The 27,065-nt window shown below is 54.9% G+C and overlaps 1 protein-coding gene across 1 annotated transcript; it reads left to right on the top strand.

Moving 5' to 3' along the window:
• Positions 1-5,855: 5,855 nt before the first annotated feature.
• Positions 5,856-25,679, top strand: LOC123376276 (adhesion G protein-coupled receptor E3-like). Its single transcript, XM_045028174.1, is given in 19 exon segments — positions 5,856-5,886; positions 7,191-7,247; positions 8,434-8,571; positions 9,253-9,385; positions 9,387-9,406; positions 13,354-13,485; positions 14,583-14,650; positions 17,057-17,161; positions 17,839-18,016; positions 18,557-18,676; positions 19,369-19,571; positions 20,232-20,402; positions 20,571-20,765; positions 21,303-21,538; positions 22,286-22,352; positions 23,124-23,215; positions 23,930-24,068; positions 24,185-24,292; positions 24,822-25,679. Coding segments are annotated over 19 exon segments (2,199 nt in total). The 3' UTR covers positions 24,828-25,679.
• The last annotated feature ends 1,386 nt before the right edge of the window (positions 25,680-27,065 follow it).

Here is a 27,065-nt window from a genome sequence, read left to right as displayed (position 1 = left end):
GCCCCACCCGAGTTCAGCCCATAGACTTTGTTCCACTCACCCAATGGATACACATCACCTCAGGTTCCCATAGTGGCTCAGACGCTATCAGGGCAGTAGGTCAAATTCTGAGGATTTTGAGCTTTGCAGCCTCCTAATCTTCGATAACTTAGACAGGAAGCCAAGTTGACTCATGTCCTGTTACATTATATCGTATCAACCAACAGTACTATACACAGGAAAGCACCATCTTCCCAGCATGCCCTGCTCTCCTTCCTTCTGCCGTACCACTTCTCCCAGCCCCAAAAGCATTTACCTTGCTGAGTACCTGATACCCTATGGGGGAAAATGACCATAGTGCAGAGGACTTAGCACCACTTCACAGAATCACAGAAATGGGGACTTGAAGGGACTTCAGGAGGTCAAACTGTCCATCCACATGTGCTGAGGCAGGACCAGGTGCACCTAGAGCATCCCTGGCAGGTGTTTGTCCAACCTGTTCTTAAACCCCCCAATAACAGGGATTCCCCAGCCTCCCTAGGTCACCTGTTCCTGTGCTGAATCATCCTTAGACTTAGAAAGTTTCTCCTAATATCAAACCTAAATGTCCCTGGCTGCTCACTAAGCCAATTCCTTCTTGTCCTACCCTTGGACATGGGCACCAATTGATCACAGTCCTCTTTATAACAACCTTTTGCATATTTGCAGATTATTATCATGTCCCCCATCAGCCGTCTCGTCTCTGGACAAAACATGCCCAATTCTTTCAACCTTTCCTCACAGGTCATGTTTTCTAAACCTCTGATCATTTCTCTTGCTCTCTTCTGGACTCTGTACAATTTGTCCTCATGCTTCTTGAAGCGCAGCACCCAAACCTGGACACGGTTCTCCTGCGCTGAGTAGAATAGAACAGTAACCTCCCATCTCTGACCCACCCCACTCCTGATCATGGTGATCCAGGTGCAGCAGGAGCCGGAGATTGCTGCCAGCACAGCCATGAATGTGGTCCACCGGCCCTAGCAGCATGGAGCCTGGAGACCAAGGAGCCCTATGCCAGCCTCTGGGCTCTGAAGCTGGGGGAGACAGAGATGCATGGTGGTGGAGACGGCCTTCCCCGTCCACACCACTGTGCCCCATGCTGCCCCCTTCCATGGCATCAAGAAGATCAGCATCGTGGCCAAGCACCGCGGGCCTAGGCATCGGAGCCTCTCCAGGTAGGGCCCAGTGCACATGTTGGGGGGAGGGGCAGGTGCTCCATGGCCTTCCTCCTCCATCAGGCTAGGGAGCTCCCTGCCCCCTGGTCAGTTGTGGGGTGGGGATTATTGGGGGACAGAGCTAATTGGAGGGGAAAGGTTTCATGTCCGTGACCTCCATGACATAACTGTAGCCTTAACCATGAGAAAACTCCTACCCCGGAATATAATGGGCAGTGTCCTTTGCCTCAGTTTCTCCCCTTGCGGTGTGAAAGTCCAACAAATGCTCCTTTAACCTGCCTTTGCCCTTTCCCTCCCCTGCACCCCACTCGCCAAAACATCCACCTTTTAAAGGAGCCCTGTTTGCCTCTGACTGTTTCATTTACTTTGTTGTTAGCCATGGTGATCCTTTTTTGGTTCTCTTAGTATATTTTTTAATTTGAGGTATGCGTTTAAATTGAGCCTCTATTAAAGTGTCTTTAAAAAGTTTCCATGCAGCTTGTAGAGATTCCAGTTTAAGCGCTGTACCTTTAAATTTCTCTTTAATTAACTTCTTCATTTTTGTATAGTTCCCCTTTCTAAAATTAAATGCTCCTGTGGTGGGCTGCTGTGGCATTCCCCCCACCCAGGGATGTTAAATTTAATTATATTATGGTCGCTATTACCAGGGGTTCAGCTATATTCACCTCTTGGACCAGATCCTGTGCTCCGCTTAGGACTAAATCAAGAATTGCCTCTTCTCTTGTGGGTTCCAGGACTAGCTGCTCCAAGGAACAGTCATTTAAGGTGTCAAGAAACTTTATCTCTGCATCCCGTCCTGAGGTGACATGTACCCAGTCAATATGGGGCTAGTTGAAATCCCCCATTATTACTGAGTTTTTGATTGTTATAGACTCTCTAATTTCCCTGAGCATTTCACAGTCACTATCACCATCCTGGTCAGGTGTCAAGTATCAGAGGGGTAGCCGTGTTAGTCTGGATCTGTAAAAGCAGCAAAGAGTCCTGTGGCAGCTTATAGACTAACAGACGTTTTGGAGCATGAGCTTTTGTGAGTGACACCGTCAAGCACGGATAGTCATTAGCCGGCTCTTCCATCTTCTTACTACAGCACCACCTGGAACAGGTCTGATGTTCTGTCTGCATCTCCAAGATGACAGCTGCAGACAAGAGCTACAATCACAGCTGAGACTTGGACAGCACCATCTCACTCCTAGGGAGCCGCACTGTGAGCTGGATGAAGATCTGTTCTCCTGTTTGTTTCTGTTAAGAAGAGCCACAGCTCACAATGTGACTTCGGCATTACAGCTGCACCACCTTAGATGACTGCTTGCAGCAAGACTCAATAACAACCCAGGACACTGATATCTCTGACCATGATGTCAGCAACCAGCCACTCAGTATGGGCACCTCTTCAGTGTTACTGAATGCAGGATTAAAAGGGTTAGTTGTGTCCAGATCCTTCACACCAGTTAATTTCAATAAGAGGAAAGGAAACTGTCCCGAATAGGGAAATAACAGATAAGTTAACAGATAAAGAATATTTAGATAAGTTAGATCTATGCAATTTGGCAGGGCCTGATGAAATTCACCCTAGAGTACTTAAGAAACTAGCTGAAGCAATCTCTGAATTAGTGATTGTCTTCCAGAACTCCTGGAGGATGGGTGAGGTTCATAGCAAGGGCAAACTTCAAAAAAAAGGAGCTCTAAGGGAAGTGTAGACCAGAGAACCAATCTTAAATACCCAGAAAGATATTGGAAAAATGATTAATCTACCAATGTATTAAAAGCTAGAGGATAATAGGTGAGAAGTAAGAACCAACATGGATTGTCAAGAACAAGCAGGGGCGGCTCTAGGCACCAGCAAAGCAAGCACCTGCTTGGGGCAGCCCATTTGCAGAGGCAGCAGGGAAGCTGAGAACCAACAGGGGGATCTGGGAGCTGTAGTTCCTTAGTTAGCTCCCTGCCTGTAGAGCCAGCCCTGGAGCAGGGAAAGAACTACATTTCCCAGCATTCCCTTCACCACTACCAACTGGAAAGGAAGGAGGGGGACCTCATGCGGCAGCCTGCTGTGAGTGGTAGGGAGACCATACTTTAACATTCAAAAAACAGGACACTCCAGGGGAAGGGAGGGTAGCCCCACCCTGCCACCATCCACTCCCTCCGACTGCCCCCCACAGAAACCCCAACCCATCCAACTCCCCCCCCGCTCCCTGTCCCCTGATCACCCCCTCCTGGGACCCCTGCCCCTAACTGCCCCCCAGGACCTCACCCCCTATCTAAGCATGGCGGCTCCTTGTCCCCTGATCACCCCCCCTGCCCTTAACTGCCCCTTGGGACTCCAGCCCCTACCTAAACCTCCCTTCTCCTTGTCCCCAACTGCCTCCTCCTGAGACCCCTCCCCAATATCCCACCAGGAGCCCACCCCCTACACTTCCCTTAGAGCTCCTTTTTTTGAAGTTTGCCCTTGCTATGAACCCCTGGGTCTCCCATGCCTATCCAACCGCTGCCTGACCCCTGACTGCCCCCCCGAACCTCTGCCCCATCCAACCCCCCCTTGCTCCCTGACCCTTGACTGCCCCCCCCAGAACGCCTACCCCTTCTCCAACCTCCTAGCCCCCTTACCGTGCCACTCAGACGAGCGTGTCTGGCTCCGCGCAGCGCCAGACACACTGCTGCATACATGCTGCCGTGCCCCCCTGCGGAGCCCACCCCCCCCACACACACATCCGGCACCTGCCTTCCAGATTTGAACACCTGAAAATTCAGGAGTGCTCAGGCTCAATTTGGGCAGCTGTTACTTCATTTCTCCCAGATCAAATATACTGATCCACTGTAACTTGCTGTAGAAAAACTAGGATAAAATTGAGCAAGAAATGCTTCCCAGTGGTTATGAGGACTGGAATTGTTATTTTCAACAGCCATTGCCTTTTGTTTGTTTGTTTGTTTGTTTGTTTGTTTGTTTGTTTGTTTGTTTGTTTGTTTAAAAGGAAGACAGTGATATTGCATTGGCAAATTCCCCATAGAAAGAAAGAGTGGAACAAAAGAATAATAAAGGCACCTCAACTTTTCCTCATTTGTGTAGGGCGGTCTTATAATATGCATCCAGATATCCTCCAATCACACAAGCTGAAAATTGTTCCACTTTACTGCAGCTCTGTAACCATAGGGGAACCAGTCCTGTCTGTGTTTTGTGCACATCCAAAATTCCTGCTGAATGACCCACCTTGGGACCCACCATTCCAGGCCCAGTTACCAGTGACCCAGGGCTGCGGCAAAAGGAGGATACAGGTGGGGGGAGAGGAGAGCCCAGGGTTGGGGCGGCAGGAGGTGGGGGGGCACTGGTGGGGGGGAACGGGGGAGCCCAGGGCTGGGGCAGCAGAGGGGTGGGGGGAGGGCACTGGTATAGGGGGAAAAGGGGAAGCCCAGCGCTGGGGTGGCAGGGGGTGTTGGGGGGGAGCCCAGGGCTGGGATGGGGAGCAGCCAAAATTTCTTTTGCTTGGGGCGGAAAAAAACCTAGAGCCGGCCCTGAGATCAAGTCCTGACAAACAAACATTATATCCTTCTTTGATTGGGTACCATGTCTAGTGGATTGTGGGGGAAGAGGTTGACATGATGTATCTTGAATTTAGTCAGTCTTTCAACACAGTCCCACATGACATTTTCCTACTCAAACTAAGGAAATATGAACTAGATGAAACTACCACAAGGAGGGTGCAAAGCTAATTGGAAGTCATTACTTGCAGGGGAGGGATGGGGACTCACTGGCTCGGCAGCCACACTGCAGAAAAGGGTATAAGTTTTCTGGTGGACCACAAATGAAATGTGAGTCTGCAGTGTGATGCTATTGAAAAAAGGCAAATGTCAGGTGACTGTTCTCCTCTACTCAGCGTGGGAGAACCGTGTCCAGGTTTGGGTGCTGCACTTCAAGAAAGATGAGGACAAATTGTACAGAGTCCAGAGGAGAGCAACAGAAATGATCAGAGGTTTAGAAAACATGACCTGTGAGGAAAGGTTGAAAGAATTGGGCATGTTTTGTCCAGAGACAAGACAGCTGAGGGAGAACATGATAACAATCTGCAAATATGCAAAAGGTTTTTATAAAGAGGACTGTGATCAATTGGTGCCCTCGTCCACCAAGGGTAGGACAAGAAGGAATTGCCTTAGTGAGCAGCAAGGGAGATTTAGGTTAGATATTAGGAAAATCTTTCTAAGGATGGTTCAGCACAGGAACAGGTGACCTAGGAAGGCTGTGGAACCCCTGTTATTGGGGGGTTTAAGAACAGGTTGGACAAGCACCTGCCAGGGATGGTCTAGGTGCACTTGGTCCTGCCTCAGCACATGGGGATGGACAGTTTGACCTCCTGAAGTCCCTTCAAGTCCCCATTTCTGTGATTCTGTGAAGCGGTGCTAAGTCCTCTGCACTGTGGTCAGTTTTCCCCATAGGTACTCAGCAATGTAAATGATTATGGGTCTGGGAGAAGTGGTAAGGCAGAAGGAAGGAGAGCAGGGTGTGCTGAGAAGACAGTGCTTTCCTGTGTGCACAGTGCAGTGCTGTGGGTCGATACAATATAATGCAACAGGACATGAGTTGACTTGGCTTCCTGTCTAATTTCTCCAAGATAAGGAGGCTGCAAAGCTCAGAATCCTCAGAACTTGACCTGCCCTGACAGCGTCTGAGCCACCATGGGAACCCGAGGTGATGTGTATCCATTGGGTGAGTGGAACAAAGTCCATGGGCTGAACTCGGGTGGGGCTAGGAGAGTCTGGGGGGCCCACAGGTCTGTCTGCACTGGGGCTGGAAGGTGAATGTTCCAGCTGAAGGTAGTCACGCTAGCTCTCCTCTGCTAGAAATAGAAGTGTCACCGCGGAGGCAGGAGGAACTGGCCACCCTGAGTGCGTACCTGCGGTCTTAGACTCAGTATGAGATCAGAGCATGGAGAGGTCAAAGATGGTGTCAGGCTGAGTCCCCACTCTGGCACCTCTAGTGCAGGAATTCGGGGCTCGCAAGGATTTTAAAAATTAATACTTGCCACTCCAGGCTTGTATTACACCCTCAAGGTTACAGGTTTTCTCTGACTTTGGCTTGGTAAACGCTGCCACCGCCCAAATGCAAAAACCCCTTTGAACTCAGGAAGGAGCACTTGGGAATTCCTCCCTGTAGGGTACCCTCAAGCCCTTTCACCCCCCTTTGGGGAAGAGCTTGTGGGCTCTGGGTACATCCCGGCACAATGGGCAGGGCTGGATTTCCAATTAGGCACAGAAGGCACGTGCCTAGGGACGCCGGCGTTCTATGAGGCACCTAAAAATTCAAATTTTGCCGCTCCTGGGCCCCAGCAGGGGGCAGGGCCGGCTGAGGGGGAGATGACCCCACACACCCCTGCTGCTGGAGCGCTCCTCCCTCTGCCCAGCAGACAGTGTCACCTCCCGGGGGGCCAGTGAGTGCGGGCCGGGGGCAGGGCTTGGGAGAGCGGGACTCTGGGGGAGTTCATGGGGCAGCTCTGGGCAGAGGGGGTGTGGGTGCTGGGCGGAGGCGCACTGGGCGGCAGGGCACCTAAAAGTTAAAAGTGGTGGGGTTCCCCCGCCACCTGTGGTGGTGAAGAACTTAGCAGCAGGGGACCCCTCAGCTCCCGGCTGCCTCCAGGCTGCAGGGCCCCCGGAGCTCCAAGGCGGGGGTGGGGGGGACGACCACTGAGCCCCCGTGCCTAGGGGCGCCCTAAGTATAAATCCAGCCCTGACAATGGGGGCTCCTGGTCTTTGTTGCTCATACACGCAATAAAAGACCCAGGTGCCATGGCCAAAATCCCAGTTCCCAACTGGACCCAGTTAAAAATATGACCAGGGATCCCAGCTGGGGCTGATTTCCCAGAGCACCAGGTTTCTGCATTTTTAATTCCACCATCGACGTGGCCCTGACTGGCCATTGGCCCAGGATTGGCAGGACTGGGGCAGCTGGGGGTGTGTGCAGCTGAGTGGTGGTTACCATCTGCCCAGGGGCCTCACCCTGTCTCTGCCTTCCAGGGCTCTGCATCGCCCTGTGCCTGTGGGGCACCGTGGCCCAGAATCATGGCATACAAGGTAAGGCCAACTCCTCCTGGCTAACCTTCCCCAGCGCTCCCGGCTGCCCGGGGTCTCCGGCCTCCGTCCCCTCCGGCCCCTTTCCCTTGTGGGAGGAGAGCAGAGTCAGGGGTCTGGGGAGCCGGGAGCAGCCCCTTGGCGTGGGCGTCTTCGGGTGGGTTTACAGAGCACGGTGGGTGCGTGCAGGGAAGAGGAGAAGGCCCCTGTGTAGCCCTCCCCTTCCCTTCCCAGCCCCCTGGCCAGCAGAGAATAGACCCTGGGGCCCAGGGCTCTACATTGGGGGCTGGAGTAAGGGGCAGGTAACCTTTGTAGCCCCTGAGGCGCAGACGTTAGAAGTGGCTTTTGTTTGTGTCCCCCCCCCCCCAAATCAGGCTGAACTGAAACCTGGGACCCACGTGCCCAACTGGGGAGTGTTTGGGATCAGGACTCTGCGCCCCGAGTCCAGCTCTGCTGTGAATCCCAAGATGGGATTTGGGCAAATTCCCATTGACCATCTGGGGTCCCCCAGTGCTGCACCCACCCTGCTCCGTCTGCTCCCACCCCAAGCCCTGCAGCCGGCTGAGCTGCGCTGGGATCCTTCCCCTCAGGCTGGTCAGAGGGACGGATCCCAGCGGAGCCCCAAACACCAGGCAGCTAATGGATCCAGGAGCTCCCGTAGGCAGGTCACAGTCTGGGTCATGGAAGGCAGCTCAGTAACCAATCTAGCCCCACGCCCAATTCCACTTTCAGTCAATCCAGAGCAGAGCCGGGCAGGCCGATTTGGTTCAGGGGAATGTTTGGTTTTACTCAGGGAAAAAAATGCATGGGGGGAGGGGGGATGGAATAATTTTCAAAACTAAAAAATCCCATTTTCCAGTTTGAAGAGAGGTTTCAGTTTGAAATTGACGTTAATGAGAGTAATGATGAAAGGAAGAAAATCGGGTGAGATCAAAAAAGTTTCACTTGAAGCGACGCCCGGCTCCGGCGGCTCTGCCTGTCTGTGCCGGGGGCACCCCGGGGAGCCAAGGCCTCCTGTGCAGCCGAGGGCAGCGTGTGGCAGGCGGTGGATGGCGTTGGAGCTGTTTGCCAGGCGCCCAGGGATGAAAATCAGCGAATGGGGCGTGTGAAAGGAGTCGATCCCCCTGTGTGTGTGGGGGGGAGCCGCTCTGCACTGGCTGACCCTGCCCAGCTGTTCCCGCCCCTGCAGGTACCACTGGGGACTGCAACAGCCATATGCTGTGCCCAGCAGACGCCAAGTGTGTGAACAGCACCCACTACACCTGCCTGGATGGATACCAGCCACATGGGAATCGCTTCTTCATCGACACAATGGAGACCTGTGATGGTAACGGGGCTCCCACGTTGTCCGGGGGGGGGCTGGGACAGAGCAGGGCATTAAGGGCCAGAGCAGCCGACTCCACTGACTCCAGGGCCTGTTGGGGGTGCTCAGCCCGGCTGGGGAACGAGGGGGGCAGCAGCATGGGTGAGGGCCGCCCTCCTGGGGATCGAACCGGGGCCTCCAGAGTGAGCAGCAGGAGCCAGGAGTGTTGGGCTCTGTGAATGGGGCACAGAGTCGGGGGGCCCATCACATTGACCCATCTGAATCCCAGCCTGGGTCCTAATGGGAGCAGAATGGGGCAGCCCTGGCTGTACTCCCCCTTTCCCTCCCCCCACTCGCAGGGATTTAAGGAGCGGGGGACAGAGGTGAGGCAGTTTGTCACACACACACAGGGAGCCTGGAATCCCAGGGGGATGTCTCCCCACTTTCCCCTTACATGGGGGATCTGGGTGTTTGTGGGGCCGAACCCGCCGTACCTGTGACAGGAGGCTCGGGGGCGGGGGGGCTGTTTCTGACATTCTAGCAGCAGAAATGGGTAACTGAGAATCAGGGCCTTAATCACTAACCAATCAGGACTCCGGTCACCTGGGTTCCCTCACCCAGCTCAGTGCGGGGGGCTGGAGGGAGGGTGATACGGGGAACTTCTCCCTGCCAGGACTGTACAGAGCGTCCCCTCTTGCGTAACAGATATTAACGAGTGTGTGGAGCCGAGCCTGCCAGACTGCGGACGCAGCGCACACTACACCAACATGCCTGGGAGTTACTACTGCAGCTGCATCGATGGCTACGAGCCCAGCTCTGGGAAAGCCAAGTTCACACACGAGTGAGAACAGCTGCCAGGGTGAGCTCTCCCCTGGCTCCCACTGCACCCTGCTCTGTCCTCCAATCTCTGTCTCCCCTCCATAGACACACCCCTGAGCTCATTCCAGAGCTGGTGCTGTGCGAGAGGCTGCTAAGGACTTCAGCAAAGACACCTGATCCACTCACCGGGGCTGTGATCAGCCGTGACCCTCAACCTCTGCCCCAGCATGTGGGGGCAGGATCTCCCCTACCTCAGTGTTTGCATTGGGACTAAACCCCTAAGTTTGCAGGGAGGCTCTGGGAAGGCGGGTGGAGCCCTCGCTGCTGCCAGCCCACAGAGTCCAGGCTGCTAGTGCCCCTGAGCCTGGGAAGGGGCCTCGTGTATGGTCCACGTACAGCACAGTGCGCTCTGCCCCTATGGGCCTGGGGAGCAGGGAATAGCCCCAGCGCAGGGCACCCCGGCCACGCCCCCAATCTGCCCCCTCCCTCAGGGCTGGGAGCAGAGCCTTTTCCAGCCCCACACTGACAGGGAGCCCCCTGGGTGGGAGGGTGTTTCCCAAGGGGGCTATTATGCCCCCATAGGCAGCCAGGGCGGCCTGACCAGAGAAGGGGCCGGGGCGTTCCAGGCCCTTGTTTGCGACGTTCAGCCGGTAGTTAGAGCTTGTGTCAAGTCCCAGCCGGCCGTTCCCATAGAAACCGCCCATTACACCCCCGTTTGGGGGGGCGCAGAGCACCAGGCCGTAGCACTGGGAGAACTCAGGAGCCCATTGGTTCAAACGCTTCCCTGGCAGAGACCTCGCCCAGTCGTTCCTGCGCCAGCCCCAGGTTGCGTGGGATCACCCCAGCCAGTGCCCTGGGGCGGGTCTAGGCACAAGAAGAAATCAGCACTGCAGGTATCTCAGCCAGCGCCCCGGGGATTGTACAAGGATAGCTGGTATAGGGAGCCGTGTGGAGAATCCCTAGGGCTTGTCCCCGGGGGGATTGATGGTGATCGCTGTTCTCTTTGGAAGTGCACTGATTATTCCAGAGCAGAGTGTCCGGACGGTGAGCGATTCCACAGGAGCTGTTACCCTCAATTTCCCCGTGTAACAGCGGGGAACACCCAATCTCAGAGCTCCCTGCAACTCCGAGCGAGTTTGGAAGCCGCGGGACACCCGTGAGCCCAAGGGAGGGGAGAGCTCTGGCCGCACAACCGAGAACCCAGCGCATGGCCCCCCTTCTCCAGCAGACAGAGCGTCCGAGCTGGGGAAAGCGCTTTGGAGCAGCGGCTGTGCTGTGGCTCGATGTGTGTACAGCACCTGGCACCACGGGGCCCCGGCTGCGGCGCTACCCGCTATAAACATCCCAATGGCACCAGGACGGGATGGATAAGGACGCTGGAAGCTCTGTTCCCATCCCGCATGGGCTCTTGGAAGCCTTCGGGGACGGAACCCGATTGTACGTCGGTTCCGGAATAAAGCAGGTTCTGGAAACGCGGAGCCGCCTTGGTGCTGTCAGGAGAACCCACGAGTGTCGCAGGGTCGAGGGACGGAGGAGGCAGCACTTGGCAGGATGCAGCCGGTAGGTTCTGACAGGGTTCAGTGCCCCGGGAGCAGCTCAGCCTCTGAAGAGGCAAAACCGTGCTGCCAGTTAGGCTGAGACACAAGTAACGCTGGCACCTGCACAGTACAGACGGGATCAGAGCTGAGGCCCATCTAGCCTGGTATCCCGGCTCCAACGAGCCAAAACCAGATGCTGCAGAGGATGGTGGAAGAGCCCTGAAGTGGCAGCCGGGGGATAATCTGCCCTCACTTCCTGGTCTCTAACACTCAGCTGGGCTGAAGCCCCAAAGCAGGAGGTTTTCTCTCTTTTCCCAAACGTTTGTGCCCTTTAACTATGATCCCTCTGGCTGTTCTCATCATCCATAGGAATGTCCAGTCGCTCCTTGAAACTTCCTAAATTCAGTGACTCTTGTGGTGAGGAGTTCCACAGGTTAATCGCACATTGCACCAAACAGCCTTTCCTTGGCTCAGTTCCGAATTTCCCCTCTTCTCACTTCCCTGACTGGCCCTTGCTCTTGTGTTATGAGGTGGGGAGAACAGAAGCTCCCCATCTCCCTTCTCTATCCCCGTCAGGCATTTATAGACTCTTAACACGTCCCCTCTTATGTTCACTCTAAGGTGACAGTCCCAGTCTGTTCAATCTCTCTCCGCAGAGGGTTTTTCCAGGCCCCTGATCATTCTCATTGCCTGTCTCTGAACCCCTCTGGTTCTGCACTGGCCTGTGTGCAAGGGGGTGTCCAGGGCAGCTGGTGGGTTGCAGAGGAGGTCACCCCATTGACTGATATCCAGGCATTAGACCAGCCCTCATGTTAGTCTCTATCCCCTTCCTCCAAAGCAGCTCCCCACTTGTCCCCTCCAGGGGCGGGCGGCTCATTCAGGCATTGCCGTCCGCACTGATATTGCGGCACTGGGCATCGCCAGATCCGCTTGGGAGCTTTAGGAAGCAGCAGGCGCGTGTCCTGGCAGGGCTGCGTTTCCCTTCCCAGCTGGAGCAGCTCATTCCGGACAATAGTCACTTGCTCCCGTTCACTGACCCAGTCACTGAACTCCTGGCTCTAACCAGCCCCGTCTCCCCAGCGCACGGTGCATGTCGGATGCCCGGATTATCCCCCAGCAGCATCATCCCAGTGCCCAAGGTCCAGCTCCTAGATCAGCCTGACCCAGCGCTTTCTCTCCCCTTACAGACATTGACGAATGCCAGCGAAATGCCACAATCTGTGAGCCCCACGGGAACTGCATCAACATGCCAGGGAGTTACATGTGTAAATGTAGAGAGGGATTTGGGAAGATTCAAAAGGATACGTCTAAGATCTGCACAGGTATAATGGGAGCTGGAAACAGTCGTGGCAAAGGCATGATGTTTCTGGCTTTTCTGCAGTGTTACTAATGCGTGGCGTTGCCTTAAAGCCCCACCTCCCGGAGTCACGTGATTCTAGTTTAAAGGGACATCACCCAATTCCCCTGCACTCCCCTGGGCGCAGCCCACCCACCCTTCTCCTAGTGCTCCAGGGGAGGGGCGGGGCTGGGTGTATCCCGAACGGGGAGAGGACCCATAGGGCTGGGGTCTGTAACGCTGAGCTTGGCGCCCCCTTCTGGCGACTAGCTCCAGTTCAGCGCCCCCTTTCTTCTCTTCCGTTCATCATTGATCTGGAGGATGGTGTGGACTGCACTCTCAGCAAGTTTGCGGATGACACTAAACTGGGAGGAGTGGTAGATACGCTGGAGGGTAGGGATAGGATACAGGGGGACCTAGACAAATTAGAGGATTGGACCAAAAGAAATCTGATGAGTTTCAACAATGACAAGTGCAGAGTCCTGCACTTACAATGGAAGAATCCTCTCTTCCACCATTGCAGCTCCCGGAGTCATGGCTGCCTCGTGTCTCAACCGTCTGGCCAGGTCACGCTGTGATCCCCATTCTGGGGGAGCCTTTCAAATCAGATCCCTCTCTCCTATGCCTGATAGCAGAACCCTTCCTCCGGGGCTCCTAGCCCCCCCCTCGGGCCTTCCTAGCCCCCCTCGCCTCAGGCCCCCACCATTGGGCCCAGCCCTCGGGCTGTAGAGAAGCTCCACCTGTCCCCTCCCAGGCAAGCTTCCTTCTAGCCAGCGCCCTGCACGCAGCTGAGTCACTTCCCCTTTGCAGCTTAACTGGCTGAGCGCCCCCCCCCCCTTAACCCCGCTCTGCCAGGGCTGGTGCAGGGAGGGGATCGCAGGGGCCTGGTCTGGAAAAGGTTGGGCCCCTGATCTGGGGGTGGGGGAGGGGTTGTGCTGCAGGGATTGGGGCCCTGCAAATAGCAGGGAAGAAAGGAGAATAGAATGGAGGGGTAGATGGAGCAGACAGACTGACTGACAGACCACGCCCCCTGCAATGGGTGGGGGGTGCCTCCATGGTCATTCGCCCCCAGCCGTAGTGTGTGTGACCCCCTCCCCCGCTTTCCCCTCTCAGACATCGACGAGTGCAACAAGACCCAAGATATCTGCCGCTCCAAGGCCACGTGTATCAACACCATCGGGAGCTACTGGTGTGAGTGCCGGGCCGGCTACGTCCCCTCCACCAGGAACACGACCCTGTGCCAAGGTGGGTCCTGCCACGGGGGGCATGGAGGGGACACCTGGCGGGGGGGGCTGGGCAGGGTCTGGGGTTACACAGGCAGAGGTCTTGCCCAAGGGGGTAGGGAGCTGGGAACTGGTCTGGGATGTGCACCAGCCCCCTGCCCCCCATGGACGGGGTCCCTCTGGGTCTCAGCCCTGGCCAGGGAGGGCTCAGCCTCCAGGCCCTCCCCTCCCCCAGCCCAGCCTGTCCGTCCACTGGGGTGTTTCCGGTTGTCTCAGAGCCACAGGCACCAGCGAGCCCAGGTCTGGCTCTGGGAGCGGAGCAGGGGCTGTTCCAGGGCCAGGCCGGGATTACACCAGGGCCAGGCCGGGGAGGGGTGAGCAGGGCTGCCAGGGGCCAGGTGTCTCTTCCCTGGGGCTGCCAACTGTCTAATCACACGAACCCAAACACCCTTCCCTGCCCCTTCTCCGAGGCCCCTGCACCGCCTACTCCATCCCTCTCCCTCTCGCTCGCTCTCTCCCACCCTCACTCACTCTCCCCAGGCTGGGGCAGGGGGTTGGGGTGTGGGAGGGGATGCAGGCTCCAGGTCAAGCTTGGGGAATGGGGTTGGAGTGTGGGGGGGGCTCTGGGAGGGGGCTCAGGGCTCAGGTAGGGGCTGGGGTGCAGGAGGGGGAGCGGGATACAGGCTCTGGGAGGGAGTTTGGGTTGCAGAGGGGGCTCAGGTGGCACTTACCTTGGGGAGCTCCTGGTCGGCAGTGCAGCGGGGCTAAGGCATGTGGAAAGGTGGGTTCCCCCCAGTGGGCGGAGGTGTCTGTACCCAGCAGGTCTCTCTGCAGAGCAGATGGAAACACGGCAAAAAGCCTCAGAGACGGGAGCAGGAGGGACAGGCAAAGCAGAGTCTAAATGGAGAGGAGAGAGAGACAGAGTGAGACGGGGAGGAAGGGAGGGAGTTTTGTAGCAGCCACATGTTAAACTATTGGCAGCGCAGGACTTTCATGTGCAGAGAGAGCAGCTGTCAGGGCTGGGAAGAGAAGGGGAATTTCCCCCAGGCAGGAGTGAGTTGATATGAAAATCTGATATGAAAACTCTAACGTCTGCTCCTCTCTTCCCATCGCTCCAAGTCCCCAGCATTAACTCCAGCCCTGAGTTAGAGGGAATCAAAGAGACGTGCAGGAATTTCTCTCTGCAGGTACGTTTGACCCCATCATTCATTTGTGGGGGATTTTGCCCTGTGTTTTTTACCACCAATACAGAAATTCCCAGACAAAAATCTTTGCTGTTGGTATTACGGTGACCCCTGTAAACCCCAATCCAAGATCAGGGCAATTCTGTGTTTGTTTCTTTCATCGCTGGGACTCGATCCTCCTCATCCCTCTAGTAGAGCGGAAGAATTACTTCTTATGTCTTGCTTACAACACCCCTACTAGTACAGGGGTTCTCAAACTGGAGGTTGCTACCTCTCAGGAGGTCATGAGGGTATTACATGGCAGGTCGCAAACTGTCAGTCTCCACCCCAAACCCCGCTTTGCCTCCAGCATTTATAATGGTGTGTGATCCATGGCTTGTGATCCATGGCTTCATGGTCTGGGATAATGCCTTTTACTTCAGTCAGGCTGAGAAAAAGATCCTGGTTGTTGGGGAGAACAGAGAGCTGTGTGCTCTCTGCAAGCTCGTCCTCCTCCTCATCATCATCACCTTCCCCATCTGCAGAATCCTCAGCCATGGCTGAGATTACCCCCTCCTCGGAATCCACGGTCAGGGGTGGGGTAGTGGCGGCGGCTCCCCCTACAATTGCATGCAGCTCGGCGTAGAAGTGGCATGTCTGTGGCTCTGCCCCAGACCTTCCATTTGCTTCTTTGGTTTTCTGGTAGGCTCATCTGAGCTCCTTAACTTTCACATGGCACTGTAGTGAGTCCCTACTGTGGCCTCTCTCCATCATGCCCTTTGAGATTTTTTCAAACATTTTGGCATTTCGTCTTTTGGAACGTAGTTCTGCTAGCACAGAATCCTCTCCCCATACAGCGATCAGATCCAGTTCCTCCCGTGCAGTCCATGCTGGAGCTGTTTTTCAATTCTCAGACTGCATGGTTACCTGTGCTGATCACCTCTCCACGCTGGGCAAACAGGAAATGAAATTCAAAAGTTCACGGGGCTTTTCCTGTCTACCTGGCCAGTGCATCTGAGTTCAGATTGCTCTCCAGAGTGGTCACAATGGTGCACTGTGGGATACCGCCCAGAGGCCAATACTGTTGAATTGCGGCCACACTAACCCTAATCCGAAATGGCAATACCGATTTCAGCGCTACTCCCCTCGTCGGGGAGGAGTACAGATATCGATATTAAGAGCCCGTTATCTCAAAATAAAGAGCTTCGTTGTGTGGACGGGTACAGCATTAATTCAGTTTAACGCTGCTAAATTCGAAATAAACTTGTAGTGTAGACCAGGCCTTATTTAGCTTGTGATCCACTATGACCCCAGATCCCTTTCCGCAGTGCTCCTTCCTAAGCAGTCAGTTCCCATTTGGTATGTGTGCAACTGATTGTTCCTTCCTAAATGGAGAACTTTGCATTTGTCCGTCTTGAACTTCATCCTATTTACTTCAGACCATTTCTCCAGTTTGTCCAGATCATTTTGAATTTTAGTCCGATCCTTCAAAGCCCTCCCAGCTTGGTAACATCCTCAAACTTTATAAGTGTTTTCTGTATGCCATTATCTAAATCACTGCTGAAGATATTGAACAGAACTGGACCCTGCACTGATCCTTGCAGGACCCCACTGGATACGCCCTTCCAGCTTGACTGTGAACCACTGATAACTCACTGGGAACGGTTTTCCAACTAGTTATGCACCTATCTTAGACTGGCTCCATATAGGTTGTATTTCCCTAGTTTGTTTATGTCACATGAGACAGTGTCAAAAACCTCACTAACATCAAGATATAGCACATCTACTGCTTCCCCCCAGCCACAAGGCTTGTACCCTGCCCAAGAAAGCTGTCAGGTTGATTTCACAGGATTTATTCTTGACAAATCCATGCTGACTGTTACTTATCACCTTATTATCTTCTAGGTGTTTGCAGATTGATATTGAACCTTCTAAAACTTCTGGAGCTTTGCTAGTGGCTGGTCCCCAGACTTACACACCCATTGTCTTCCTGCAGGAGAGCACTGAAACTACAGATCATGTACTCTGATTTCTTCTGCTGATTTTCATGTCGTTTCTTTCCAATATGCATCTGCATGTCTCTCTGCATCTTCCTTCACTTCCTCTTTCCTCTCCTCCACAAGCACTACAACATCTGTAAAAGGCGGGTGCCAGGGGACTCCTCTCTGGCTGCTTTCTGTCAGTGCATCCAGCACCAACGTGAACAAGCCTTGATGTATCCCAGCCGTTATTAGAAACTGTTCCTTTTCTCCCCATGAACCTCTCGCTGTGGCAACAGCACCATTGTACATGTCCTGGACACGTCTGATATAAAAGCTTTATTCACTCAATGAGGGGTGTCAGGATCAGGCCCCTGCACAAGGCAAACACCAATGTCAGTCGCCCTTCAGCAGCTGCAGAACTCACCCTCTGCCCTGGGTCTCTCTGCAGGGAAAGCGGAGCAGCAGAAGCAGCAGTTTTTGCCCTTTCTTTAATTCAATGTTAGACATTTTGATGTCCATGTTCGGAGACGGGAATGTGACGTTATCACTGGAGGTGAGAGGCTCCGCCCCTTGAATGTGCCCTGCATACTAGTGCCCCTGTGTGTGCCCCAGAGCCTGGTGTCTCGCTGGAGGAGAGGGAGACATGTAGATACTCCTCAGACAAGATCTGTGCCCTCCACTGCCGTAGGGAGCGGGGGATGCACCCTCTAGTGGTGTTTGTGTGAGTGCAAGTTTGTGTTTGTCCACCCATATGTGTCCTCTAGTGTTCAGAACTGTGGTTGTTCATCAGAGGTGCTACACTACTAACAGTTAATGGGGATTCTCCCTCAGCTCATCCGTCAGTGACCTGAGTGTTTCAGGCAGCAGGATCTGGGCTCTATCCCTGCCCTGCCAGACATTTCTGAGCAGCTGCCTGATGCAGCATAGAGACAGCCTAGGAAGCCGTGGGCTTGTGACAATGTTGTTCCCTGGCATCTGTAATGGAGGGATGGGGGAGCAGGAGTGAAGAAGGAAGGACAAAGGGTTCTAACCCCAGTTAGCTTCAGGTCCCAGTGGGGCTCTGAGTCAGCCTCAGTGGACCTCCCTTGTAAAGGGCTCCCCCTCTGAGAGCACTGCAGCCCCCTGAACTAGCACTGGCTGTGATGCCCGACGCCCCCTGGGAACACAGGGAACGTGGCAACTGAACCCCTGGACTCCTCGCTCCCAGGGCTTTTTCTTTCCTGTCCCCAGAACGTGACTCTCCATTTCAATGCTCTCCTGAACAGCACCTCCCTCTGGGATGGTGGAGATAAGGAGGAGGTGGGGTCGGCTGTGACGGTCCTGCTGCAGAGCGTGGAACGGGCCGCGCTGGCCACTGCGCTCCGGTCTCCGGAGAGGACAACACAGGACGTGACGACAGAGTCTCTGGGTGAGGGGGGACGTGTGGCTCTCAGCGCCACCTTCTGGCTGCCATGAGATATGGGGTTACACACTGTGCCCCAAATCCACTGGAAGTTAGAGCCTATATACCATTGTGATGTGAGCCTGTGTTCAGTACAGACACAGAACAGCACGGCCCCTGCACCAGGAAATATAACCCAGCCCCGCCAGTGCCCCCAGGAGCAACAGTAATGACCAAGAGGAGTTTAAATGTGATTATTTGGCATTTCACCACTAGTGGCTGCCACTCTGAGCCAGGCGCCTCCCCCCACCCCCACTACTCCCTCTGCTGGGGATGCAGCATCCCCAGGGAGACACAGCCAGAATGGGGGGAGGGGAGATGGAAGGGTGATCAATGGAACTCGGGCGGGGGGATCAAACTTCCACCTCCCATAGTGCAAAAGAGCCCTGAAGCCCCCCGGCTCCAAACGGAGTGGGAGGGGGGTGGATCTGGCCCAGAACGGACAGATTCCCAGGGAAGTGGTTTCACAGCGAGGGGCTCTGTCATTCCTCACCCCCACCCCCGCAGCTATCCAGACGCGGCTCGTCACGGGGAACTGCAGCCAGCACAGCGAGGTCTTCACGCTGAGCGCTCACGAGGAGACGATGGTTGTGCACTGTGCTACAGTTACCGGGGCAGCTACACAAGGTACCATCTCGGGGATGGAGACACCCAGGGACCAAACCACGGCACAGAGCGGTTCCTGGGCACTGAACCCCAGTCTGGGTTTCCCCCCTTCTTCCCTCCCTTCCCATGGATCCCCAGGCCGGCCCCGGCCTCTGTCTCTAGCCCTGGAGTGCTCCTTGCTGGCTGAGCCAGTGGTTCTCAGGCTGTGGCCATGGAGCTGACACCTTCGTTCCTGGCTGTCCCACAGCTTGAGCCCCCAGCAGTGAGGAGTTGGGGGTTCAGAGGGGAGACGGCTCATGAGAGGGTCTCTGGTATGAAATGGGCCCAGAGAATGGAAAGGGCAGGGATGCCCTAGTCTAGCTAGACCCCCAAACAGAGATGTGGGGGACCAGCGTAACGTGGACCCTCAGCTGCCATATTCAGGGCCCCGAATCCTCCAGCACCAGGGGAAGCTCATCCCTGGCCAGCCCCTCTCCTGGTCTCGCTGAGAAAATCCGTATCTTCATCGCTGCATCCTGCAGCTCAACGTTTCCAGCTGGACACTTTTCTGGCAGCTCCAAGGGAGGAGGTGACACAGTCCAGTTCCATTCCCAGGATCCTGGGTTCCATTCCCAGAGCTGCCACAGACTCACTGTGACCCCTGAGCACCCGGCCGGCTCATTCTTTGCCATTGTGTCCCCAGCTCCCTAATGAGGGATTTTCTCCTCTCCCAGCAGGTTTGGGAGCTGCTGCTTTTATTTCTTACTCCACTTTGGACTCCATCATCAGTGCGAGACGTCTCAGCGAGGGAAATCTACCAGCTGGTGGGAAGCTGGAGAAGAGTCACCTCAACTCCAGGGTGGTGAGTGGGGCCGTCGGAGACGGGAGCCACGTTCACCTCTCCAGCCCCGCAAACTTCACCCTGCGCCACAGACAGGTGCGTGATGGAAGAGCCTCTCGCTTTGCTCCATATCTGGAGCTCCAGAGGGGTATGTAGAAGGCACAATCTCCTGCTGGGCATTTGGACCGTGCTGCCTTTCTGGCTCCGGATGGTCCTGAGAAGAGGAGGCCTCCTTATTCCTGATGCACTGGGGCTGTGTTACTGGAGGAGGTTACCGGGGGTCGCACCACGACACAGGGCTGTGCAAAGTGCTCTAGGGTAACAGCTCCGCCTAGCTCACCCCTGAGCTGGGATAACCGGAAAGCCGCTTTCTCTAGAGCCTGTGGTTCAGGAAATCAGCATGAAACACTTTGATACGGTAATGACGTGGTTAGGGTGCCTATGTGTATGTGTGCACACAGCACTGCCCTCTGCTGGATGCTGTCGGAACTGCTCAGCCATGTGCCAGATTCCTCATAGTGCTAACGGCTAGCAGGATTTATTTCCCTTTCGCTCCAATAGCAGGGCCTGGGCTTTTGGAGCAGCAGGATCTGTGCTCTCTCTCCGCTGTCACCGGGATGGTCCCAGTGGGCACTGGGGGCTGCCTGGGGAGAGCCGTGGAGCTGTCAGTGGCCTCGGGTTTGCTATAGACATGTGATAACAGAAACGATGTTCTGTGGTCCCGTGAGGATGAGGATGATTCTGTTGTGTTTCCAGGCCAAAAAAGAGGAGGAAGAGGCTCTCTGTGTCTACTGGAAAGTGGTGGCCGAGAGCGGCAGCTGGTCTCTGGACGGCTGCACCGCCGTGCGCACGAACAGCACTCACACCACCTGCAGCTGTGACCATCTCTCCAGCTTCGCCGTCCTAATGGCTCCCACCGCAGTGACGGTATCTCACTGTGAGACTCGGGTCACAGGGCAGGACCCTGAGCTCCGCACTCAGTTGTGGGCAAAGCTCTCCCTGGAGTGACTGGAGGCTTTGCTGGGGAAAAGTCTGAGTCGGAGCCGAGGGGGCTGGGCTGGGGTCACTGGTGATTCTCCCTTTGCTGTGTTACAGGAGAGTTACTCACTAACCATCATCATCTACGTGGGACTGACCCTCTCCCTGCTGTGCCTCTTCCTGGCCACCCTCACCTTCCTCCTGTGCCGCTCCATCCGCAACGTCAGCACCTCCCTCCACCTGCAGCTCTGCCTCTGCCTCTTCCTGGCCGACCTCCTCTTCCTCACGCAGGTGACCCACCCCGGCAGTCAGGTACGGCCTGATTCTTCCCTGCTCTGTGCCTCCACGCGCAGCAGGGCTGGGGTGTGTGGCTTTGAACCCCTTTGTGCTCCCTGGTTTCTGGGCTGTGCCGGACACAGGGAGGGTTCCTGGGGGGATGTTTCCACCCCGTTAGGCCCCTTCACACTGGACACAGTGCTCTGAGTGTCCCCAACCTCTGGAGTTCAGCCAGTTCTATCCCTATGTCACAGTCTCCCTGTGCCTCGATTCCTCTCCTACGTGACTTGCCCGTGGTCACCCAGGGACTCTGTGGCAGAGCTGGGAACAGAACCTGGATCCCCTGAGTCCTGCTCTAACCACTAATCTCTGCTCCCTTCCTGCATCAGCAATGTGCACCCGCAGGACCCTCCATAGACCGAGGAACCTGCCGTCTCTGAGTCACGGAGCGCTGTACCTGGAGAGCCGTGCTAACAAGAGTCCCGGTGTGACACCCCCGCCCCCTGCAGGTCTCCCCCATACTCAGCATTTCCCTTCCCCTTGCAGTGTCCCTGGGCTCTCTGTCTCCCCCAGGTGGCGTGTGCTGTCATTGCTGGCCTCCTACACTACCTCTTCCTGGCCTGCTTCAGCTGGATGTTCCTGGAGGGGCTGCACCTCTTCTTCACCGTCTGGAACCTGCAGGTCGTGAATTACACCTGCGCCAACCGGTTCAAGAAGAGATTCATGTACCCGTTCGGCTACGGATTCCCAGCCCTGGTGGTGGCTATTTCTGCAGCGGTGAATCCTGGTGGCTACGGAACTTCCACACAGTACGTGCAGCGCCCATCCCGAAGGGGAGCTGGGATGTGGCTTCCATGTGCTTGTCCGGCTCACCCCAGGTCTGACTTGAACCTAGATTTCCCAGCTCGCCCTGCCTGGGAGCTGAATTTCCCCCTGGGACCCTTCCCATCCCCAGGGATACTAAGCTGCCCCAGCGCTATAGTTGAGTTGCCCCCCTGTCAGACATCTACACTCCTCACCCCACTGATGATGCAGAAGAACAAGCCAGAAAGATCCCACCTTGATTCCCAGGTCCCAGGCTGGGTTTGTGGGGCTGGTGGGTAGGAAACAAATGCACCTTCTTACTGTGTGCAAATCCCTGAGCATCCCCTCTCTAAAGTGAGCGACTCCACTAAAACAGGGCGTGGCATGTTCTAGACACCCCAGGTGAGATCCTCAGCTGGTGTAAATCAGGGCAGCTCCACTTCCTTCAGTGCAGCTGGACCAATGTCCATCTGCTGCATGTCTGGCCCTCCATCAATACTGCGCCCATCCACCAGAAAGGGTCATGTGAGGAGGTGGAAGAGGAAGTGGTGGCTGAAAGCAGGAGATGCTGAGGTACATGGGGATGGCTATTTGCCTGCTATCTGCAAGAGAGTCAGCCATGTCACAGGCAGGTGGAGATTCATCTTGCTTTTGTGATCCAGCTGCCCTGTGACACCCCCTCTCTGCCCCTGGGGGCTGAAAAAGGGCAGTAATCCCATTAAAGTCACCTTCTTCTTCCTCCCTCCCTGTAGCTGCTGGCTCAGCCTGGACAGAGGCTTTTGTTGGAGCTTCCTGGGCCCAGTCTGTGCCATAATCCTGGTGGGTACCTCACAGAACCACAGGGCCCCATTCTCCTCTCACCTCTGCGACCTCATTGATTTCAGTGAAGTAGGGAGGGGAACGTGGCCCATAAAACACAAGGAAAGACCCAGTTAGGTCCCACCTGGCTCATCTGCTGTGGTCAGTCCCGGGATGAGTCCCTGTGCTGTATCGCCAGGCCCACAGCCGTTACTCGGGCCCAGCTCCCAGGGACGTCAGCAGAAGTTTTGCCAAGTGAAGACAGAAGAGTTTGGTCTAGTCGAGTTCATGTCCCAAGGAACGAGGAAGGGAGAGGGCTGCACTCTGCAGTGGTTTTTGCAGGGGGGGAAACAAATGTCCCTACATATTCCTCCCTATGCCCTGGAGAAGTTGCAGGGGGGAGGATTTGTTACAGCCTAGAAGTGGCAGGAAATATTCTAGAGGCAGGATCTGGAATCTCTGAGCCAGATCCTGCTCTCAGTTACACCAGTGTAAACCCAAAATAACTCCTGACTGCACTGGAGAGGCTCCATATTGAACTCTAAGCAGGATCTGGCCTCTGTGATCCCATTGATCCATCTCAGCCCTGGTTGTGCTGTCAGCTCCATGCATGGGGAGGGACTGAGAGCTGCCAGGGGATATTACAGAAGAGGGGATAATTCCCACCAGAAATTAGCCTTCCCTGGTTCTGCAGTGTTTGGCTCGGTCCCCTGGGATCATTCTCTGCCTTGGCTGCAGTCACCAGCCCCGGATGGGATGTTTTACAGGAAATATTTCCCACTCTTCCCACAGATAAATATAACGTTCTTTTCTCTGACCCTGTGAATCCTCAGAAACAAACTCTCCTCTCTCAGTGCAGATGTGTCCACCCTCAGAGACCACAGGTGAGAGGGCAACAAAACAATCCTGGAGGGTCAGATGCCTTGGATTGGAGAGTCCTTGGCACCGGAGGGTGTGAGAGATTTCAGGAGGGGAACAGTATATCTAGGGTCCATGGGAATGAATTCCCAGTGTGTTTGCATTGACGGTAACCCTGTCCCCAGGGGCGGCTCTACAAATTTGGCCGCCCCAAGCAGTCATGCCCGGGAGGCGCCCCTGAGCCGCGGGAGCAGCGGACCTCCCGCGGGCATGACTGCAGAGGGTCCGCTGGTCGCGCGGCTCGGCTGGACCTCCCGCAGCTGCGGGCGGTTCGCTGGTCCGGCGGCTCCGGTTGAGCTGCCGCAGGCATGCCTGCGGGAGGTCCAGCCGAGCCGCGGGACCAGCGAACCGTCCGCAGTCATGCCTGCGGAAGGTCCACTGGAGCCGCCGGCCGAGCGTCCCCTCCGCAGTCATGCCTGCGGCAGGTCCGCTGCTCCCGGGGCTCCGGTGGACCTCCCGCAGGCATGACTGCGGCAGGTCCGCCGGCCCAGCCTGCCGCCCCCCCGGGAAAGGGCCGCCCCAGGCGGCTGCTTGCCCCGCTGGGCTCTGGAGCCGGCCCTGCCTGTCCCACACAGGAAAGCAGGGGCCGGTAGCTCCACCCCACTCTGCCCGGATTCTCCTGACCCAATCGCTTTCCATAGGCTTATTATAATGGGATCTCTCCATCTGCCTTTACCCAGGTTACTGACCTTTAAAGCCATCGCCCAGCTCTTCATTCTGGGCTGCCCAGCAGCCACAGTCATGGCGTATTTATTCACCATCGTCAACAGCCTGCAGGGAGCCTTCATCTTCCTGGTGCACTGTCTCTTCAATCGCCAGGTAACGCCCACGGCCCGTCAGCGCCCACCCAGCACCTTCACCAGCCTCACGGTGGCATTGTCTGATCTTCTCAGCGTTAGTTACATAGTGCAGTGACCGTGTCCCTCGCTCTCCAGGTGAGAGAGGAGTACAGGAGATGGATCAAGGGATTCCGAATATCCAGCACAAAATCTCAGACATACGATCTATCCATGTCTGCTGTCCCCACCACCAGCACCAAGACGGTAAGAGGTCCTCTGCTCTGCTCCAATACCAGCCTGTGACACAGTCATCTCTAGCTGGGTCTCATCACTGCTGTAAAGGAGATTTGTCCCCTGAATGACTCAGGATTGGTTATGAGCCAGCTGGGAATGTCACTGCAAGTGTCAGTGACAGTCGGTCACTATCGAGGGGTATCCTAGATGTCTTAGGCACCAGACCAGAATGTCCTGTCCTGGCACCTCCACGTTCCCTTCCCTTGGCTCTCCTGGGAGCTCCAGGGTTCACTCACTGTGGACTAGGCAGGCATTGGCTCTTGCAGTGTAATGATATGAATTTATCAGATTGTCCCCTGGGATTGAATCCTTGTCAGTCCAGACAGATCATCCCCAATAAGCAGTCAGCACCGTGAAGAATTTCCCTTGGCTCCATTATCCCTATGGGTCAGGATCCAGGGGCTTTGAGTGTCGCCTCCCAGAGACAACCCACCAGTTTGCACATTACACTCTCAGTGGCCTTGGAACCTATTGTCATTTTTTCTGCTTTTCTTGCCAGGAGTAACCCTTCTGCCAGGCGAAGTCGGCAGCAACCAGGGCCGGTGTCAATACCTAGAGGTTCCAGTACAAAACAGAACCAGCTGGAGCCCCTGTGACGCTGCGCTCCATGTGCTTTATGAAAATATGCTTCTGAATAGGACATAACTGGAATATACTTTACGCTAAATACCCCTTGTATGGTGTCTTTAGAAAGGTTGTAATCTGCTAAGTGTGTTCATCCTATTTGTTTGCATGTGTTATTTCTATATGTGGAGTTAGGAGACTAAGCTATAAACTTGCATCACTGATGGAAAAATATATTAAGTGGAGGCCATTAAGGGTGCTCCAGAAACAATCAGCTGTAAATGGCCTTAGTTACTTGAAAGCCTCCCTGTATACGTGTGGGCCAGCCCATGGGGAATGGAGACTAGGGGTCTTACAGTGACATGTAACCATCTCACCTGATAATGAAATCCATCTTAAACCTGGTACTTTTCCATGTAGAAGGAAGGGTGAGCTATTATCAGCAGGAGAAAAAAAACGTGATATATACCATCATGTGCTAGCGATGCCCCTCTGCCATGTACATTGGCCAAACCGGACAGTCTCTACGCAAAAGAATAAATGGACACCAATCAGACATCAAGAATTATAACATTCAAAAACCAGTCAGAGAACACGTCAACCTCCTTGGTCACTCAATTACAGATCTCAAAGTCGCAATACTCCAACAAAATATAATTCAGAAACAGATTCTAATGAGAAACTGCAGAATTGGAATTAATTTGCAAACTAGACACCATTAAATTAGGCTTGAATAAGGAATGGGAGTGGATGGGTCATTATACAAAGTAAAAACTGTTTCCCCAGGCTCGTTTTCCCCCTACTGTTACTCACACCTGCTTGTCAACTGTTGGAAATGGGCCCTCCTGATTATACTACAAGAGGTTTTTTTCTCCTGCTGATAATAGCTCACCTAATAGCTCACCTTAATTAATTACCCTCGTTACAGTTGGTACAGCAACACCCATTTTTTCATGTTCTCTTTGTATATATATCTTCCTACTGTATTTTTCACTGAATGCTTCTGATGAAGTGGGTTTTAGCCCACGAAAGCTTATGCCCAAATAAACGTTTTATTCTCTAAGGTGCCACAAGTACTCCTCATTCTCTTTGCTGACACAGACTAATACAGCTACTGCTCTGAAACCTGTTAACAAAAAAAGACTCTCCAGTGTGTCTGGTCAGCTCTGCCTTTACACAGTGGGGAGGGAGAGGGTCAAATTGTGTCTAGGACTCTTTAAGCAGAGCCCACACCCCCGGATACAGACACTTGTCCCCACCCTCTTTCTCTCTCACTCTCAGGGGATTTGGCATCCCTACCCCCCTGTTTAGCGAGTGAGCGTCACTCAGGGCAGGCTACGCACAGTTCTGCTGCCCTTTCCTCACACAGTCAGGGTGACAACCTGCCATTCCTCTGCACTCCCTACTAAAGTGATTTGTAACCCGACACCCACCAAAAGGGGGCACTTTGGCACAGCAGCTCCCTGTGCTGAGTTCCTAGGCACAGTAGGGTGCTTAGGCAAACACAGTCGGCTCCTGGAGTCTGTTCCCCCAGCTCATCACTCCACGTCAGAGGGGAGCTCAGTCCGACCCCACCTACACAGCAATGAAGAATGTGGAGGGAAAGCGAAGCCTTGCGTGTCTGAAACACCTCTCTGCTCCCGCCCAGCTCCAGACACTGCAGCCTTCACATGGGAGAGGAAGCTGCTGGTTCATTACAAACAGCTGATTGCTGCTCCTCGAGGTGAGAGAAGGGAGCAGGAACCACCCCCCAGCAGCTGGAATATTCCACAGAAAAATCAGGCATAACCCCATTGAATTCAGTAGAGTTACTCCTGCCCTGCACCCGGGTAACTGAGAGCAGTAGCTGGCCCACCTCAGCACCACACTGGTGTCCCGCAGCTCTGACTCGTCTCCCAAAGCCCTGGGACGTGGCCAGTCTCCAATCTTATGGGTGGATGCTCAGGGGAAGGAATAACCAATGTCCTGGTGAGGAACCCAAAGGGAGATCGTCCCTAGGACGTGACAAGGCCTGGAGGTTGAGGAGATACAAAGAGCCTTTCACCGCCAGAGCAGCAGCTGACCCCTTGTTGAGGAGAGGGGCCGGACCAGCCTGTGTTGGACCTGCACCCTAGGACTACCTACCTCTTCTGTAGCTCATTTCCTCAGAAGGTCTCAATGTCCTTCACAAAGGAGCCAT

Source organism: Mauremys mutica, chromosome 8 (genome assembly GCF_020497125.1).
Source record: "Mauremys mutica isolate MM-2020 ecotype Southern chromosome 8, ASM2049712v1, whole genome shotgun sequence".
NCBI lineage: Eukaryota > Metazoa > Chordata > Testudines > Geoemydidae > Mauremys > Mauremys mutica.
Note: the sequence above shows the minus strand (reverse complement) of the source record. Positions and strands in the feature narration are given on the sequence as shown.